General features: G+C 33.7%; 1 protein-coding gene and 1 non-coding gene across 2 annotated transcripts; one reads left to right on the top strand and one right to left on the bottom strand.

The window, feature by feature from the left end:
• Nucleotides 1-9,095: 9,095 nt before the first annotated feature.
• LOC132303387 (bidirectional sugar transporter N3-like) lies at nt 9,096-11,571 on the bottom strand. Its single transcript, XM_059800625.1, has 6 exons — nt 11,353-11,571; nt 10,456-10,492; nt 10,133-10,343; nt 9,894-10,052; nt 9,662-9,781; nt 9,096-9,560 (listed from the first exon to the last, which is right to left on the bottom strand). The coding sequence occupies exons 1-6, from the start codon at nt 11,402-11,404 to the stop codon at nt 9,270-9,272; spliced, it is 870 nt and encodes a 289-aa protein (XP_059656608.1). The 5' UTR covers nt 11,405-11,571; the 3' UTR covers nt 9,096-9,269.
• Nucleotides 11,572-16,117: 4,546 nt separating this feature from the next.
• TRNAQ-UUG (transfer RNA glutamine (anticodon UUG)) lies at nt 16,118-16,189 on the top strand. Its single transcript has one exon. It is a non-coding gene; the product is annotated as a tRNA-Gln (tRNA).
• The last annotated feature ends 423 nt before the right edge of the window (nt 16,190-16,612 follow it).

Raw genomic sequence — 16,612 nt, 5'->3', positions numbered from 1 at the left:
GCCTCAAATACATATATAAGTCCATTAAACAATGAAACTGAAATCACATAGATACACGAAATTATAAAGTCTCCCAAAACAAGTCACTAGACTTCTCAAAATGCCAACGTCTTCCATAGTAAGTCTAACCCTGAAAAAATGTTAATATAATGGGGGTGAGTACAACAACTCAATAGGATTGGTGGATCACACAAATAAATTACGTCATTTGAATCTCCAAGGGCATACAAAAATCATCGGTATCCCAATGATGAAAGGTCGTGCTCTTAAATCTAGGCTTCGTGACAATAATGGGGTTATGCAACCTAACTATAGTTATCGTAGCATGGTAGTCCGACACAACCCAAATAAGACAAATAACCAAGTCATATAACATGTTTAGCACATTATCAAATAATGTCAACCAAGTAATCACAATAACCACAATAATCATAAAATCTACATAATCCCAATGACTATGAACCCAGTGTAACCCATGAACACCACCATGACATAACTCACTCATGTGAATGCCATGATGCAAAATGCTAAATGCTAAATGCCAAATGTCCAAAATCAAATTCCTTGACATGAATATAAAATAGTGCACTTTCATACCCCATTGGCCAATGTTCACAGGGGCTCACAACTCTTGGGCACCGAGTCCTCTTATTGAATCAACAATGATATCTATACAACCATGACAAGTAATGGTGCAATGCAATGCACCCATGGATGATGTGACATTCACTCCACCTCATGAAAATAATCATAGCTTTAATAGCTCTCGTCACAAAATCGAACACAATGCCTCCACCTAGACCTTTTATCAAACACCTTGAATACAACCCATAATACACCCTTTTGTATACCCAAATTAATTGCTCAAATATAAATACAACAATGGAATGACCACGTAGCAACTATGTAAGTCATTTCATTCCCTTCTAACATGTTTTTCAATTCTAAAAGCCCAATATAAATCCAATGTAATAGAGATAACATTTATATACACTAATCAAGGCATATATCACATTTATACTCATCATACACATGGCTCACATATGCTCATTGCAAATAATCATGTTCTACACACCCACACTGTAACGTTTCATATTTTTTGAATTATTTTATTTTATTATTTTGACGCATCTTGATTTATGCACCATGAGATTTCGGGTATTTTCCTTCATATTGTCCAATTTATCTATTTATTTAACTTTGAGGATTTTATTTATGTGGTGCACTTATATAGTTATATGAGTGTATATGTGGTCATTGGTGTAGTTGAGTGGGAGATGATATTTTATGGCATAGTAGTATTTGAGAGGAAGTTTGAAGGTCACTTTTGGCATTGTGGGATTCTTTGACTTTTAACTTTTCAGAATTCTAGAAGCCAAGGGCTTGGCTTTATGATAAGTACACAAAAACTATTATTTTATGCACCAAAAATAAGCATTTAATTAGTCTTTATATTATTTAAATGTTCTTATATTTGATTTTTATATTTTGTAGGCACAATTTGAAAATGAGAAGAAAAGAAACAAAAATGGAAAATAAGTGAAGAATTGGCTGCAAAAGGAAGATTATATTTATTTATAACAAAAAATGTACACAAGGAGTATTGTAGGGAAGTTGGTGTGTTATGCAAATTATCATTTAAGAACTTTCAAGTTCAAATCCAAGGTGCAACAAAATGGTGTTATATTTTTGCTACATAGTCAATCACCTGCCATGTCATCACCTACCACATCATCATTGAAGAAAAAGAAAAGAGAAAAATATAAAAAAGAAGTGCAGAATAGGGGAAAAAATGATGAGTTAAAAAAAGTAAAGAAATAAAATGGAAGTGGTTAGAAGTCAACAAAGAAAAGAAAGATAAGGAGTGATGGTGTGTAAGGAAGCAACATGTTAGATTAGGCAATGAAAAGGAATGGTCTCCGATGAGAGAAGTTGGACTAGGTGATTGACCTTTGATGAGAGAAGTTGGAATAGGCAAGTGGATCCGTGTTGTTCATCTGGCTATAAATAGGCAACCCTTTTGCACAAAACAAAGGAGGTAGAGATAGATAGAATAGATTCTGAGAGAGTTTTTTTCTTCTTGTTCTAGTTGTAATTTTATTCTCAATTAATACATTATTGTTTTATTACTTATAATTTTCTTACTCTCAATTTATATACTTGAATTTTCTTGTTCTAATATTGCTTTAAATTTTTGTTTTTCAGTATTCATTTCTTTATGATTTGAGTTAATTCTAGTTCGTGACAAATTCCAAAATCAATGTTTTAAAATCTCTTGTCCAAAAATAAAAACTCACTTTGCGTGATTCGACCCTACTTGCCATGAGACATTTTTAGTTAAATGGTCGTAGGTATTTATTTTTTGTGTGGAGTGTATTTTACAACGACAAGTTCATAAATACACGCCTATCATATTTGGAAGTTTATTGTCCAAATATGGTATCACTCAGAGTGGCCCTGTCATATTACCCACAATGGTTAGGTTGAGGTATCCAATAAGGAAATCAAGCAAATACTAGAAAAAAATAGTTAATCCTACACGGAAAGACTGGACCTTCCTGCTTCAGGATGATTTGTGGGCATACCGAACTGCTTACAAGACCCCTATAGGAATGTCCCCATACCATTTGGTTTATGGCAAAGTCTGTCATTTGCCTGTAGAGCTGGAATACCGTGCTTATTGGGCCATTAAGGCCATGAATTTTGACTCTAATAAAGTCGATGAACATAGGAAACTCCAACTTGATGAGTTGGAAGAAATTTGAAATGATGCTTATGAGAGTTCCAAAATATATAAAGCCAAAAACAAAGTTGGAACATGATAAACACATTCTTCGAAAGGATTTCTCCATCAGGCAAAAGGTTCTTTTGTATAACTCCCATCTTCAATTGTTTCCCGAGAAGTTACAGTCACGTTAGTTAGGCCCATACTTTGTCAAACATGTGACAAGTTATGGTGCAATTGAGGTACAAGACCCCACGACTGGGGAATTGTTTAAATTAATGTTCATCGTCTAAAACCTTTCCTTAAGCTCAAGTCTCATGAAATTGAGGACATTCTCCTCATCGAACATTGATCTCTATGGGGGTACTATCCCCTTGTGTCTGACTGAAGACGTTAAACTTAACGTTCTTTAAAGGAAACCCAGCTTCTTATGTCTATTTCTTTCGGATTTCTTTGATATTCCAGTTAGATATACTTACATTTTGTTTGGGGGTACACTCTGCACAATTTCAAGAGCACTTGGTCTCTCTTTTGCAATGACTATCTGTAAGGATTGTACTTTAGAAGCACCAAATCAATAGAGGTAATTCATTCCAATTTTTCTTTTTATCTCTAACGGTACATTGTCCATTTCATTCACCACTTTTCAGTATTTTGTTTTTTCAAACACTAAAGACAGTGTTTTATTTTGTTTGGGGGTAGGACAAATTTATCAAAACATGTACCTCTTTTGAAAATCTTTTCACACAAAAAATAAATAAATAAATAAATAAATATATATATATATATATATATATATATATATATATATATATATATATATTGTATATATGTACATGCTAGGAAAGAGAGAGAAAGCCAGCCATATGGGGCCAGATTCCACTCCCACTTTTCTTTTCTTTTCTTTTCTTCCTTTCTTTTTCTTTTCATTTTGTTCTTGGCTTCAAAGTTTGGTATCATCTAGCACCTTTGTGATTCGTGACTTGCCATAGAAGGGTTTTACATCAGGTACACCAAAGGCTTCAAAACCCTCGTCTCTATTTTCGATTTGGAACATTTTGAGATTTTGGGGGTGATTTAAAAGTCGGATTCGGAGCCAGCTGTAGGAGGCTTTATTGTTTCCCTCATCATCCTCGTCAGCTCTTAAAAGTTGTAGTTCACAGATGGGTCACGTAACTTTCAAAATTGTGAAAGGGCCCAAAAAATAAGAAATATCTAGAAAATAATTACAAAATCACCCCAAATAAAATATGATGTCGAATGTGTCCTAATGAAATATATATGTCCAATATGTCCTAAAATAATAAATGCAAAGTGTTGGAAAAAAATTTCCAAACACTTGACCCAGCCCGACCCCACTTGACTTGAGACCCGAAAATATCAAAAAAAGAAAAATGGGAAAAACGGAAACACAGGTGGGTCACACAACTTCAAAAATTGTGAAAGGGCACAAAAAATAAGAAACATCTAGAAAATAATTATAGAATTGCCCCAAAATGGAATATGATGTCGAATGTGCCCCAAATGAAATATATATGTTCAATATGTCCTAAAATAATAAATGCAAAGTGTTGAAATTTTTTTTTTCGAACACTTGACCCGGCCTGACCCCACTTGACTCAAGACCCGAAAATGTCAAAAAAATGAAAAATGGGAAAAACCAAAAAAAAGACAGAGTGCTCCAATTTTTTGTTGCACTAAATGTTATACTTAATTTAGAATCCCAAAGGTCGTTTTACTAATCATACGTTGGATGGCCATCTGCCACTATCCCATGTGGACGGTCCAGATTGCTTGATCATGCAACTCTTAAGCAAAATCCAATAGAGATCGGATGGCTACGGTCGCTTGATCATGTAACCGATTAAGGGAGATGATCAATCATGATTGAGAGTGAAAATTCCAACCTCCTCGGGCATGTGTGACTCGAACCCAAGAGCTCTTGTGCAGAATGAAAGCTTTTATTCTCCATCTACCAATTAGACAACTTCTTGTTTGTGTAATAAAGAAGGAAACTAATATATTTTAAGAATATTATGAAATCCTTCATAAATACAACCATATATTTTAAAACACGTTCCAACAGCTCCATGTTGCCAAAGATAAGTTGTTTGCATGCCAGCGTGCCCCTGATTGTGCTCCGGATGATCAATAGATTGGAAGAAAAGTACATGCTCTCTATCTGCATATCCCTTGGGGATACTATGGAGCATATTTTCACGCAGAAATCTAAGGCCTCACTTGGATTGCAATTATGAAAATAATTTTTAAGAATAGTTTTCAGAGAATCATAATAGAAAGTGCTTGGTTGAGAAAATTACAAAATAGTTTCCGTAGAACAAAAAATCATAAAATAGTTTGGTTGTATTTATTGAAAGTACTTTTCCAAAATTAAGAACGATACCCTACAATGCTATACGACCCATTCTATTGCAGAAGTAGTGGTCCTACAAATATTAAAATTGAGCTAAACCACGGACTACACACGCCACACATCACCCATGAGTTAGTTAATGGTATCACAACCATACCTTTTCACCAAGATGCACCATGAAATTGGATCTGAGGAAGGCTTTTGACTATCTCAAGGCCATTACTGGTTGATACTCTCCATCTTTTAGGCTTTCCCTTGGCATTTATTTAGTCGATCTCATCATGCATCACTTCCCCTTCCTATACCATTTCCATTAATAGAGAATTTCATGGGTATTTTAATGGGGTTAAAGGATTAAGACAAGGTGACCTGCTCTTCCCCTTTCTCTTTGTTATTGTCATGCATGTTTGCTCATCAATCCTAAATCATTACACTGCAGCTGATCCCTCCTTCAAATACTATAGGAGATGTAAACATTTTTCCCTTATGTCTCATATTTGCTAATGACATCATGTTATTCAGCCATGGAAGCCTCTCCTCAGTCCAAATCCTAATGAATGCCATTGGAAAATTCTCTTCACTCTCTGGTCTCCAACTCAACAGCAGGAAAAACTATATTTTCCTCTCTTGGGTTAGTGAATCAGTTGAGGCTTTTATATTATCACTGGTTGATTTTGAAAAAAGCTCTCTTCCCATGAGATACTTGGGAGTTCCCCTAATTTCTATTTGACTGATAGCTGTGCGCTGATTGTAGACCGCTCACAAGCAAGATTACAGGGAGAATCAGGCACCGAACAAGCAAGTCACTCTCATTTGCTGGCACACTACAGCTAGTCAATGCCATCCTTTTCAGTACTCAAATGTATTACAGCTCGAATTTTATCCTTTTAAAGAGTACTTTAATTGAGCTCACCTCCATCTTTAGAGCTTTCTTATGGTCAAGACCTGAGTTGGAGCTGAAGTATGCTAAGGTAGCATGGTAACCAAATTTGCCTTATCAAATCTGCAGGTGGTCTAGGCATTCCAAATCTACACATTTGGAATAAATGTGCAGTCCTGAAACACTACTAGCACATCCTAATCTTGAAGGATATGTTGTTGACACAATGGGTCAACACCAACGCACTTAAAGGTGGAAGCATTTGGGAGGTACAAATTCTAAGCCAGTGCTCCTGGAGTTGGAGGAAGCTACTGTAGTTGAGGTCGGCCATCAAACCTCTTATCAAGCTCGAAATTGGAAATGAAACCAGAGGATTAATTTATGGTTTGAGAGCTGGTTATCCCATGGCCCTCTACACTGCCCTGTTTCTACGTCTAACTTTAATGCCTCTGCATTTAACAGCATGACTCCTCTCAGTTCATTCATCTCGAACTCCTCATGAGCTTTTCCCCCTGAATTGCTTAGAATCCTACCACAACTTGGCAACACATCATTTCTCCCACCGCCCTGTTCAAGCAGAAGTGACAAATACGAATGGATCTCATCTTCCGCACGATTTCTCTAATATCTCTCAAACACTCAAAGAAATTCATCTTCACCATCCTACAGTGCCATGGCACTGCATCATTTGGACAAAACCCTCTATTGCCAAAGCATAATTTTGTTTTGTGGCTGGCCATCGATCTACCGCAGACTTCCCACTCTAAATTGGAGACTCATGAGACAAAGGATACAATCAAATCTCTGTCCTCTTTGCAAAACTGTTACTGAATCACATTACCACATTTTCTTCAAGTGCACCTTCAGCACTCCCACCTGGCTATTTCTTCAAACACGTGGAGGCTTCCACATGTTGCCCTCCTCATGGGTACAACTCATTTCTAGTTCAACTGATCACATGAAAGGTGGCCCCGTAAGCCACAAAGCATCCATCTGCAGGCTTTCTCTGGCAGCCGTTGTTTACGATGTTTAGATACAAAAGGAATCGCCGGCTCTATCAAGGGAAATCCCTCTCATGGTGATACTAAATTAAATCATCGACTCTATCCAATTGAAGCTATGGCAAGATGCATCGCCACTGAATGGGACTTACCTTAAACCTACACGGCCACCTGATTGATTGATGAGCAGGACAAGGGCTCATGCTTCCAGTGTTGCCTGTTTTTTTTTTAATGTAAATTATGTCTGCTGTAACTTAGACTACTCAGTAGTGGGTAGTCTTCCATTATGGGCTGGGTTGCTTTCGGGCTTGTATTGTAGTGATAATGGACTGTGCCTATTGGGCCTTGGAAACATTCCCTTAATTGGGCTGTATAGATCTTATACAATATCTATAGAATTAACTTTACCTTTCAAATTAAAAAGAAGAAAAAAATAAAAATTGAACCTTAAAACAAAGTTTTGAAAAATCAAGATTGGAGAAGAGAAAACTAGAGAACTTTACCCCATTCATTCTTCTATGTATGATTTTTCCAAGTTCAAATTGCATGTTCGAACTAAATCCAAGTATAGATGGATTCAAGTTTCTTATATCCACGTTACTAGGAGATGTTTTTTTAAGGGGGCAAGTGCGGAAAATACCTCCAAAGTATACTCTACGTAGCACTTTTATCCCCAATTTAAAAAAGTGTGTAAAAAATACCCCTAATCTTTTTACATTGTGCAAATATACCTTTAACTTTTTAGATATGAGGAATGTGATATGCACTGTAAACATACTTTAGAAGTTTTTCTGCACTTAACTCTTTTCTTAACTCTAATATAAGGTAGAGTGATATTTTTTGTAAAATTCTACAGATCCACCTGAGCAAAAAAAATCATGGTTTTCCGTGTCTGATATTTTCAAGATCATGTTAATAAAGGTGTGAGACACTTGATACATTTACATTGAAGATCAGAAAGAAACAAAGATAAGTAAATTAACCATATGTTATATATATATATCCTTTCATTTTCTCTGTCCACAAGTTCAACACAAGTTGTTAATTGAGTAACTAAAAATAAAAAATATTATTCTTTTTTGGGACACTGATTAATTGTGTAGAGAGATTCGACACAGGTGAAGTGATATTAGTGGATTTTATAAATTAAAATTTTTATTATGGAGTGATGGAAATACAATATGTGTATGGTTTTTTTTTTGGGAAAATTACATATAAATGGAGTTAAAGTTTCATATTTACTTAGAAACTGAGTCAAAGTTTCATATTTCTCTAAAATAGATTGCTGAGGTGGCACATGGTTTTTTACTGTTTAGAAAATTGTGGTGCCTAAAATGCCCTTCCCTAACAAAAAAGTAGTACCTTCAGTTCAAAAAAGTAATACCTTCGAAGAAAAAGTAGTACCGGTGTTTAAAAAACATGGTACCTGGACACCAAAAAGTAGTACCTTCAGTTCAAAAAAGTAGTACCTTCGAAGAAAAAGTAGTACCTTCGCGGAAGGGTATTTTAGGCACCACAATTTCTAAACAGTAAAAAACCATGTGCCACCTCAGTAATCCATTTTAGAGAAATATGAAACTTGACTCAGCCTCTAAGTAAATATGAAACTTTGACTCCATTTATATATAATTTTCCGTTTTTTTTTATTAGTTGTATATCTATGTTGGATTCTTAGTCTTTGGCTTTCCTACAAATGAGCCTTACAACGCTGTACGTACAAGGACTATGTCGAACCCATTACAAGGACAACGACAAAAACTTTTTATCGGATTCCACTCATGTCTGCATCATTTCCTATTATTCTACACTGATTAGGTTCGTGCGAATGAATGGCGGTGATTGATATTATAAAATGAATCTATCATTATCAAGTGAGATCTATCACGATCCATTATCACCATTAATCATGTCGCTGTGACCTTTCACCCTGAGGAGGAATAGAGAGTGGTGCGAAAAGGTCTTCTAGTCTGGTATTTTCAAACTTTTAGAAACAAAAGTGACACCGGGACAATAGGGAAGCATGTGTCCTGACTTGGAGCTATCACAGCCGTTGGATAGACCCGTGGAAATCAGCACTCCACGTCAATTTTTTAGGTGGACTAAACACCACATTAATAAGTCTTATAAACATTAATTTTTTTTCATAAGTTCATAAATTCCATTACAAATGTAGATCGACAGGGAGAGAGAGACACAGAGAGAGATCTAGAGACAGAGAGTATGTATGGACGCAATGACAAGCGCAAAGCAAGCTGTACCAAGCTGTGCAGACAGCGAAGTATTGGTGAATCAAACTGTACATTCAATAGGACTGAGTTCATGAGCAGGAGCAGAAGCCACACTTTTCTCATGATGATCCGTTTGTTCATTCTTCTTTTCGCCTTCTTCGCCCCCATTGTCCCGCTTCTCTTTAGCTTGAGCATCCACCGGATGCACTTCCGAAGTCCCCAACACGACAATGTTAATTATGTGCTCCGGCTGCAGCTTCTTCTCTATCACCACCACTTCCTTGGCGTTTCTATAGATTCCATACAACAACATCTGAAGCAGTCCCAAAACGAAACCGAATACATTTGGAAGCTACAAAACGAAGAATAAATAAATAAAAATAATTAGAGGCTTTAATTAACATCAAATTAGTGGCCGGAAAAAAAAATTACAAGATTGTGAAGATCACTCACAGCAACACACAAATCCTTCTGCAGTAGACCGTATGCGAACCACACGACTGCAGACAATGTAAGGAAGAATGATAGGGTAAATGGCATGTACTCGACACTCCTAGTTCGAATGACCTGAAACTGAAATAGAAAAATCACAAATTAGAGTTAGAAATTAAGAAGAATATTGTAAGAGCAACATATATAACTCTATGTTCCATATATATATATATATATATATGTAGGTCCTCACCATAATGCTTAGAGGTGCTGCAAAAACACTCACAGAGATAACAACACAAGCCCAGCCCACAACTTCTACACGATTGGTGCTTTTAATTAAAAAGAGTGTGACGAAAAGGATAGAGAACAAGCCCACATTCAACAAAGCAAGAAGCTTGAAAGTGTGATTCTGCAGTACCAAATTCATGATTAGAATATAGAAGTGCTTGATTTAAAAAAAAATATATATATATATATATAGTTAAGTACCCTAGCCTCCCTCGATCCATAGACAAGGTAAATGGCGATGTAAATTGTCTCTATGATGCATCCAAACAAGTTGATGGAGATGAGGAGGATGACGTTTGTTTTAAGGAATGCATAGTACAGCCACAGTGCGGAACTGAATAGTGCCATGACGTAAGGTAGCGATTGAAACCCTAAGGTTGATTTTTTTCTGCAAATCTGAATAAATGTTGGCCTGCAATTAAAAAAAAAAAATCACTTCCACATGTTATGGTTACTAATTATAAAAATAAAGCATAACATTCTCTAGGAAGAAAATAAATAAAAATGGGTAAATATTTACTTACAATGGAGCAAAGTATACAAAGAGGGAGACAATGTTACCTAAAATATCAAATGCAAAATAAAATAACTAGTTAGTATTTTCGGAATGATAAACTTCAGAAGATATTCAGATATATTCTCATTAAAAGAAAAAAAAACGAAAAAACATACCTAAAGACATCAATTTCTTAATAGCAATAATACAGTTGAACAAGCTAGCTATAACAAGTTGTCCTTAATTAGAATTTTTGTTCTTTTTCACTAATAGGGCATGAAATTACTAGTCCAACAACATTGTGGATGGTTGATCACACCAAACGTCTCTGCATATGTTATACTGATATGTATATAAAACATGAAATTTAGTTTAAATTGAAATGATTGAAGCGTGTTACTTTCTTTAAACCCAATATTAAACTATAAGCTAATTAACAATAGATACGTACAAAATACATATATAGGACATCTAATCTACTTAGACTAACAATTAGATTAGTAAATGATGAATATTTCAAAAATACAAAATAAAATAAATAAATAAATCACATATTGTACTAGCAAGGATATTATGAGACTATTAATATGATGAGGAAGAACATAATATTAAAGATCATAAACACATTATTTTTATTTTTAAGTTTTTGTAATTTAGCATTTTTATTAGAGAAACCACCTAAAAAAGAAAAAAATAGATAAACCAACTTGGAAACCAAAGAAGCACTACAAACAAAAAACTGACTAAAGTTGGAACAAACAACTAAAAACAAAGCATGAGACTTGGAAAAACAATCTAAAATCAAACTAAGCATTTTGTAAGAAATAAAAATAAATAAACAAAACCAACAAAACCAGAGTCATGAATTTGAAGTTCTAGAAGATGATATGTAGTGGGTGCATGAGAATTCTCAATAAATATATACCCAGGATTCCAAATGTGAACACTAGTGGATGGTGGAGGTCAAAGACAGCCATTTCTTCAATGATCAAGAAACTCAGAACTCTCTCTATCTCTCTAGATTGGAAAAGCAGGGTATCTAATGAAACCTCAGCTCTCTAAACATAGCTAGCTCTCTACCTTCAAACCAGTGCCCACAATCTCATGCAGATATTGGTGAAGGTATAGAAATGGGGTTGAATTGATGAACATTTATATAGGTGGTGAAGGAGAGAGTATGCGCATTGAACTCATCCTTGTTGCATGACAAGTGGGGGCTTAGTAGGTGGCGTACGATAAAATCATTCACCAAACTAGCCACCAAGTCTTACCCTCACGTGCTCTTCTAGTCGCGTACATTTCCAAAATCCCTAAAACCACAATCTTCAACCAAGTTTAAATGTCAAAAAAATAATAAAAAAATTTGAACATAATGAGATTTTATTAATATAACCTCTCCTAATGAGTAATTCGATCAAACAAATTTTAACATACTCAAAAAGTTTTATCTTTTTTTTTTCTTTTCTTTTCTTTTTCCTTAATTGGTATTCACACACATACCTTAATCGAGATTCGAACTTTTAAAAGGAAAATAGGAGCCTAGTACTGCTATGCTTGTTAATTAATTGAGTAATATTATCTTTATCTCTTAAAGCTCTGAATGATCAAAGCTACAGTCGGCAAATTAAAAAAAAAAAAAAAACCTTTGGTGGTCTTCGTCATATTATAACCACATATATTTGAATTCAATTCTTATCAAATAGATACAAACATTTACAACAAATTGGTCTGTGAGTTTGTTACCCCTAAAATTTTTTTTAAAATAAATCTTTGATTTTTGTCATGTTACAACTTCATATATTCGAATTGAATTCATATCCGAAACAGATATTCTTGGATTTTAATTTAAAATGAATCTCCGATCAAATTGGGGTCTAGGGTGAAATTGAGACATTTCATACAATAATATAGAAAAATGTTGGCTTGTGACTCAACCACGCGCTCACGCGCCTCAACCAAAGCGCGTGGACACGTAGTACCTTTTAGAATTTCACGTTAAGTCTCACAAAAGCACAGCTTTTCTGCTCAAAGCCTGGTTCACGTGACCTTCCCACAAAACCCTTTTAGCCGTTTCTCTCCCTCAGAAGCAAAACACCACCCCATGCCTCGTCACCCTTAATTTGTCAATTATTACTCTCTCTCTCTCCTCTGTTTCTCACTCTTTCTCTCTCTAGAATTGTTTGATAGTGGAGGCTGCACGGTTTCTTGAATTGGGTATGTGTTAAAAGCCCTATATTGGTTTGGATGGGTGCGAGTTTCTTTTTCTTGAAGCTCGGTTTGAGCGGTTATGTTATGGAAGTATAGGACAAATTGAATGACCTATTTACAATAATGATGTTGTTATTCCTTTTTTGTTCTTGTTGTTGTTATCATCATAATGTGTGTGCGAATGCTAGGTGTAGATCATATGGCTTGACAGATGAATCTTGAATGGGGAGGCCACGAGTGCTCGAACATGTGTGTTACGTCAATTTTCCATTCTTATAAATGTGTGTTAATTACATTGTACAAGGAAAATAAACCAAGATTATAGAAGGAAAATAATTTGTGACCTTTTTTTGAGACGTGTGAGATCGCTTTTTTAATGTGTTAATTGTCTCATTTTATTTGAGTTTGCTGAACATCTTCGGAATACGACAAAATCATCAAAATTTGTCGAAAGTATTAAAAATTAAATAAAAAATAATGTGTAATATGATTTTTGGAGCAAGTACTCTTTATAGTGTACGAAAAGAGTCATGTAGACACACCATTTGAATGTACATGATTGTTGCAATATGTGAATGGATGTGACCATTAATCCAAATATTAACCATAATTTTGAGAAGTCGTGACTTTTAACTCTAAAAAATCACTATGTGAACAATCACAATTTTTTGTCCTCTTCAAGTGATGAAAAAATCAATACTCCTAATAACTTTTATCTCTCTTCTGTATATATTACAATCGGATTGGGAATCTCTCTTAAATTTCATAAGAGTCAATCTCGTATTTCAGTTTTAGTCATGTCATCATCTTATTCAATTTTACTATTCACAAATTTAGTTGTAACATGCAGAAATTTCAACATTGAGATTAATAAGTTGATAACGTGACTAAAACTAAATTGTAACATTAAGGCCTACGGAGTTCAAAAGAGAGATTTCGCTGAAGATGATTCATTTATTTCGATCTACCTAGCAATATGATGTGTTGGTTTTTTACCATGTATATCAACATCTAGATTGCATGTAATGTGATTATAGTTTGTGCTGTGTGAATCCTATTTTCTAGAATTTCAAATTTGTTGAGTTTGGAAGAATTGACAATTTTCATTTAGAATTAAAGAAAATTTAATTTAAAATTTTAACTAAATTTTATTTAATTTTAAATTCTAGACGTTGATTTAGTAGTGTCAAACATAAAATCTAATAATTGGAACATGGCAAGAACTATTCAGAATGGCTACGTAGATTGATCTTTAATGAACGTGGCAATTTCATTGTCATTGTCATTGCAAATTATTGTACTCGTGATAAGCTTACAGATATATATATATATATATATATATATATATATATATATATATATGATTGAGTATGTCAATCCAATGATTGATGGTTAAGATAAATACAACACCAAACACAATAAATGTGGCATGTGTTGTAAGTAGTGATCATGGAGAGGCCAATGGACCCCAAAGTTTTCCAAAACCAAACATCTGGTATACATATGTTCACTGGTTTTTGACAATTGAAAGATAGTTTGACGGATGAGAAACGATTAGATTTGCGCTCACTTCAATCAAAATTAATTTTTTTTTAGATTTATTTTAAGAGTTCAGAATGAAAAACATTTCTATAGTACGTATATGAAGTGTGTAACTTTTTATACACGTTGTAAGTAGTGATCATGGAGAGGCCAATGGACCCCAAATTTTTCCAAAACCAAACATCTGGTATATATATGTTCATTGGTTTTTGACAATTGAAAGATAGTTTGACGGATGAGAAACGATTAGATTCTCGCTCACTTCAATCGTTTAGATTTATTTTAAAAGTTCGGAACGAAAAACATCTCTATAGTATATATATAGAGTGTATAACTTTTTATACATTTTGAAAACTTTCTAACATTTAATTTTGAACAAATAAGGGACTGAATGTCGAAAAGACTATAGTGTTCCTCTATAATTAAATAAAAAAAAGGATAAAAATAATAATTAAATGTGAAATGACTAAAGTGTATCTTCTTTTTTTTTTATTTTTTATTTTTATTTTTTTATGTATAAGGGTATTGTTGGCAGAAAAATGATATTTTTGAAATTTTATATATTAAGAATGTCATGTGCAATGTGTATGACTAAATTTGTAACCAAACAGTGATGTCAAACCATTCTTTGATTATTTTTTCAAACTTAATAATTCTCATATATCCAAAATATATATTAGGGGTGATATTTGCCAAAAATTTAAATATTCTGCGTATTTTTCTCACTTTGTCCTTATTTTAATAACTTATTAAACTCTTGTAAATTTTCTGGGATTCAAATTTTTTTTTTTTATTAGAGAGTTTTGATATTGAATAATTTAATTTATGAGCATCTAATAATATATCGTGTTTTTTTAGGAATCCTATTGCACTACTAAAGCTGGAATGAAAAGGTAAAGTAACTATTGAATACTCGAGTAGAGATAATATAATAATACTTAGTGAATTGTGAATTGCCATTTTTTTATTGAGTTGGTGGCCACATCACAAGTACCCTAGAATGTTGGAAATTTTTCTGGAGAGGAGATGATGATAATGACGAATTTGGCGAGTTTACGTGATTCCTTTATATGGGGTCGCATTATTTTTTTTAGTGGGAGAGTTTTGTATGATTGATCACCAGTTAATAATTTTTTGTGCTTGCTTATGAGGAACCTCTTGCATTAATAAGGGTGGAATGGGGAAAAGGAAGAAATATTGGTTATCACCAATACAGATAATGTAGTACGTCGATAATAAATTGTCATTTTAAATTGTCATTTTTTATTAAATGTTACATCATGGTTATCTCGAGATATTAAAAAAAAATTTAGAGCGAAGATGATAATGGTGCGATGAATTTGTTGAATTTATGCATTTATATGGTGTTGCATTTTATATATATATATATATATATATATATATATATGTGTGTATATATAACAATTAAGGAAAAGAAAAAACAACATTGGAATGTGCTAATGTGGGTGGCAGCTAAACATCTGAAGACGTGGAAATTCACCTAAATCTAAGTAAATTACAAATAGATTCCGTGCATGGCACCCCATACTTCTTTTGGTTTGAAGATATACATATAATATATATATATGTGTGTGTGTGTAAGACTGAAATTCAATTGATTATGTGTGTGTAAGACTGAAATTCAATTGATTAGGATGGAAGATATTTAAATGGATCGAGAAACATTAGGATTTTGAATACAACTTAGAAATTAATGTGATACAATCTGATACAATCAGTAACTCCATAATTAGGGGGGTGTTTTGTTAAGACAAGTAATTAAGTGCATTATTAAGGAAATTAAATGCTGATAAGGAAAATAATCTAGTACGAAGCGTTCACTCCAAAAATTGGGAAGTCGCCGCAACGTGCAAATTAGGGACATAAATCTACAGATGTATTAATTTATGTAAAAGTTTTTAGCTAAACAAACAACAAGCGGTTCTATGGTGTAGTGGTTAGCACTCTGGACTTTGAATCCAGCGACCTGGGTTCGACTCCCGGTAGGACCTCTTTTTCAATTAATAGTTTTTACCAGACATTCATTATTCCCTATTTCAATACAAATGTTACCATTTTTGTAAATCGGATTCCAATAAATATTAAAGTTGGAGACCAGCAAAATAAAGAAAAATGGGTCAAAATTCAATACTAATTTTATGAAAAATCAATCCTACAAATTATATATATATATATATATATTTTAACTTCCTTTTTTTTTTTTTTTTGTCAAAACCAACTCGAAATAAATCAGATACTTGAATTATAGAGCTTAAATTCTTTATTGTAATTCCGCTTATAATAGAGGTGTTGTATACTTTTCGTCACATTAAATTTACGTTTTAACACGTTATATCTGTTTTTCAATACATTACATCTAATTTCACCACTAAGATATAATTGTGAAAAATACGACAGCACTACTGTAACACCAA

The sequence above is a fragment of the Cornus florida genome, unplaced genomic scaffold, assembly GCF_030987335.1.
Source record: "Cornus florida cultivar Cherokee Brave unplaced genomic scaffold, ASM3098733v1 CherokeeBrave_3.0.0_Hap2_Chr04, whole genome shotgun sequence".
NCBI classification, from domain to species: Eukaryota; Viridiplantae; Streptophyta; class Magnoliopsida; order Cornales; family Cornaceae; genus Cornus; species Cornus florida.
Note: the sequence above shows the minus strand (reverse complement) of the source record. Positions and strands in the feature narration are given on the sequence as shown.

Coding starts and splice junctions, on each gene's coding strand:
- LOC132303387 (XM_059800625.1), bottom strand. CDS start 11,404: ATGGCTGTCTTTGACCTCCACCATCCACTAGTGTTCACATTTGGAATC. Junction 10,493..11,352: donor GTTCACATTTGGAATCCTGG/GTATATATTTAT, acceptor TTGATATTTTAG/GTAACATTGTCTCCCTCTTT. Junction 9,782..9,893: donor CAGCACCTCTAAGCATTATG/GTGAGGACCTAC, acceptor TTTCTATTTCAG/TTTCAGGTCATTCGAACTAG.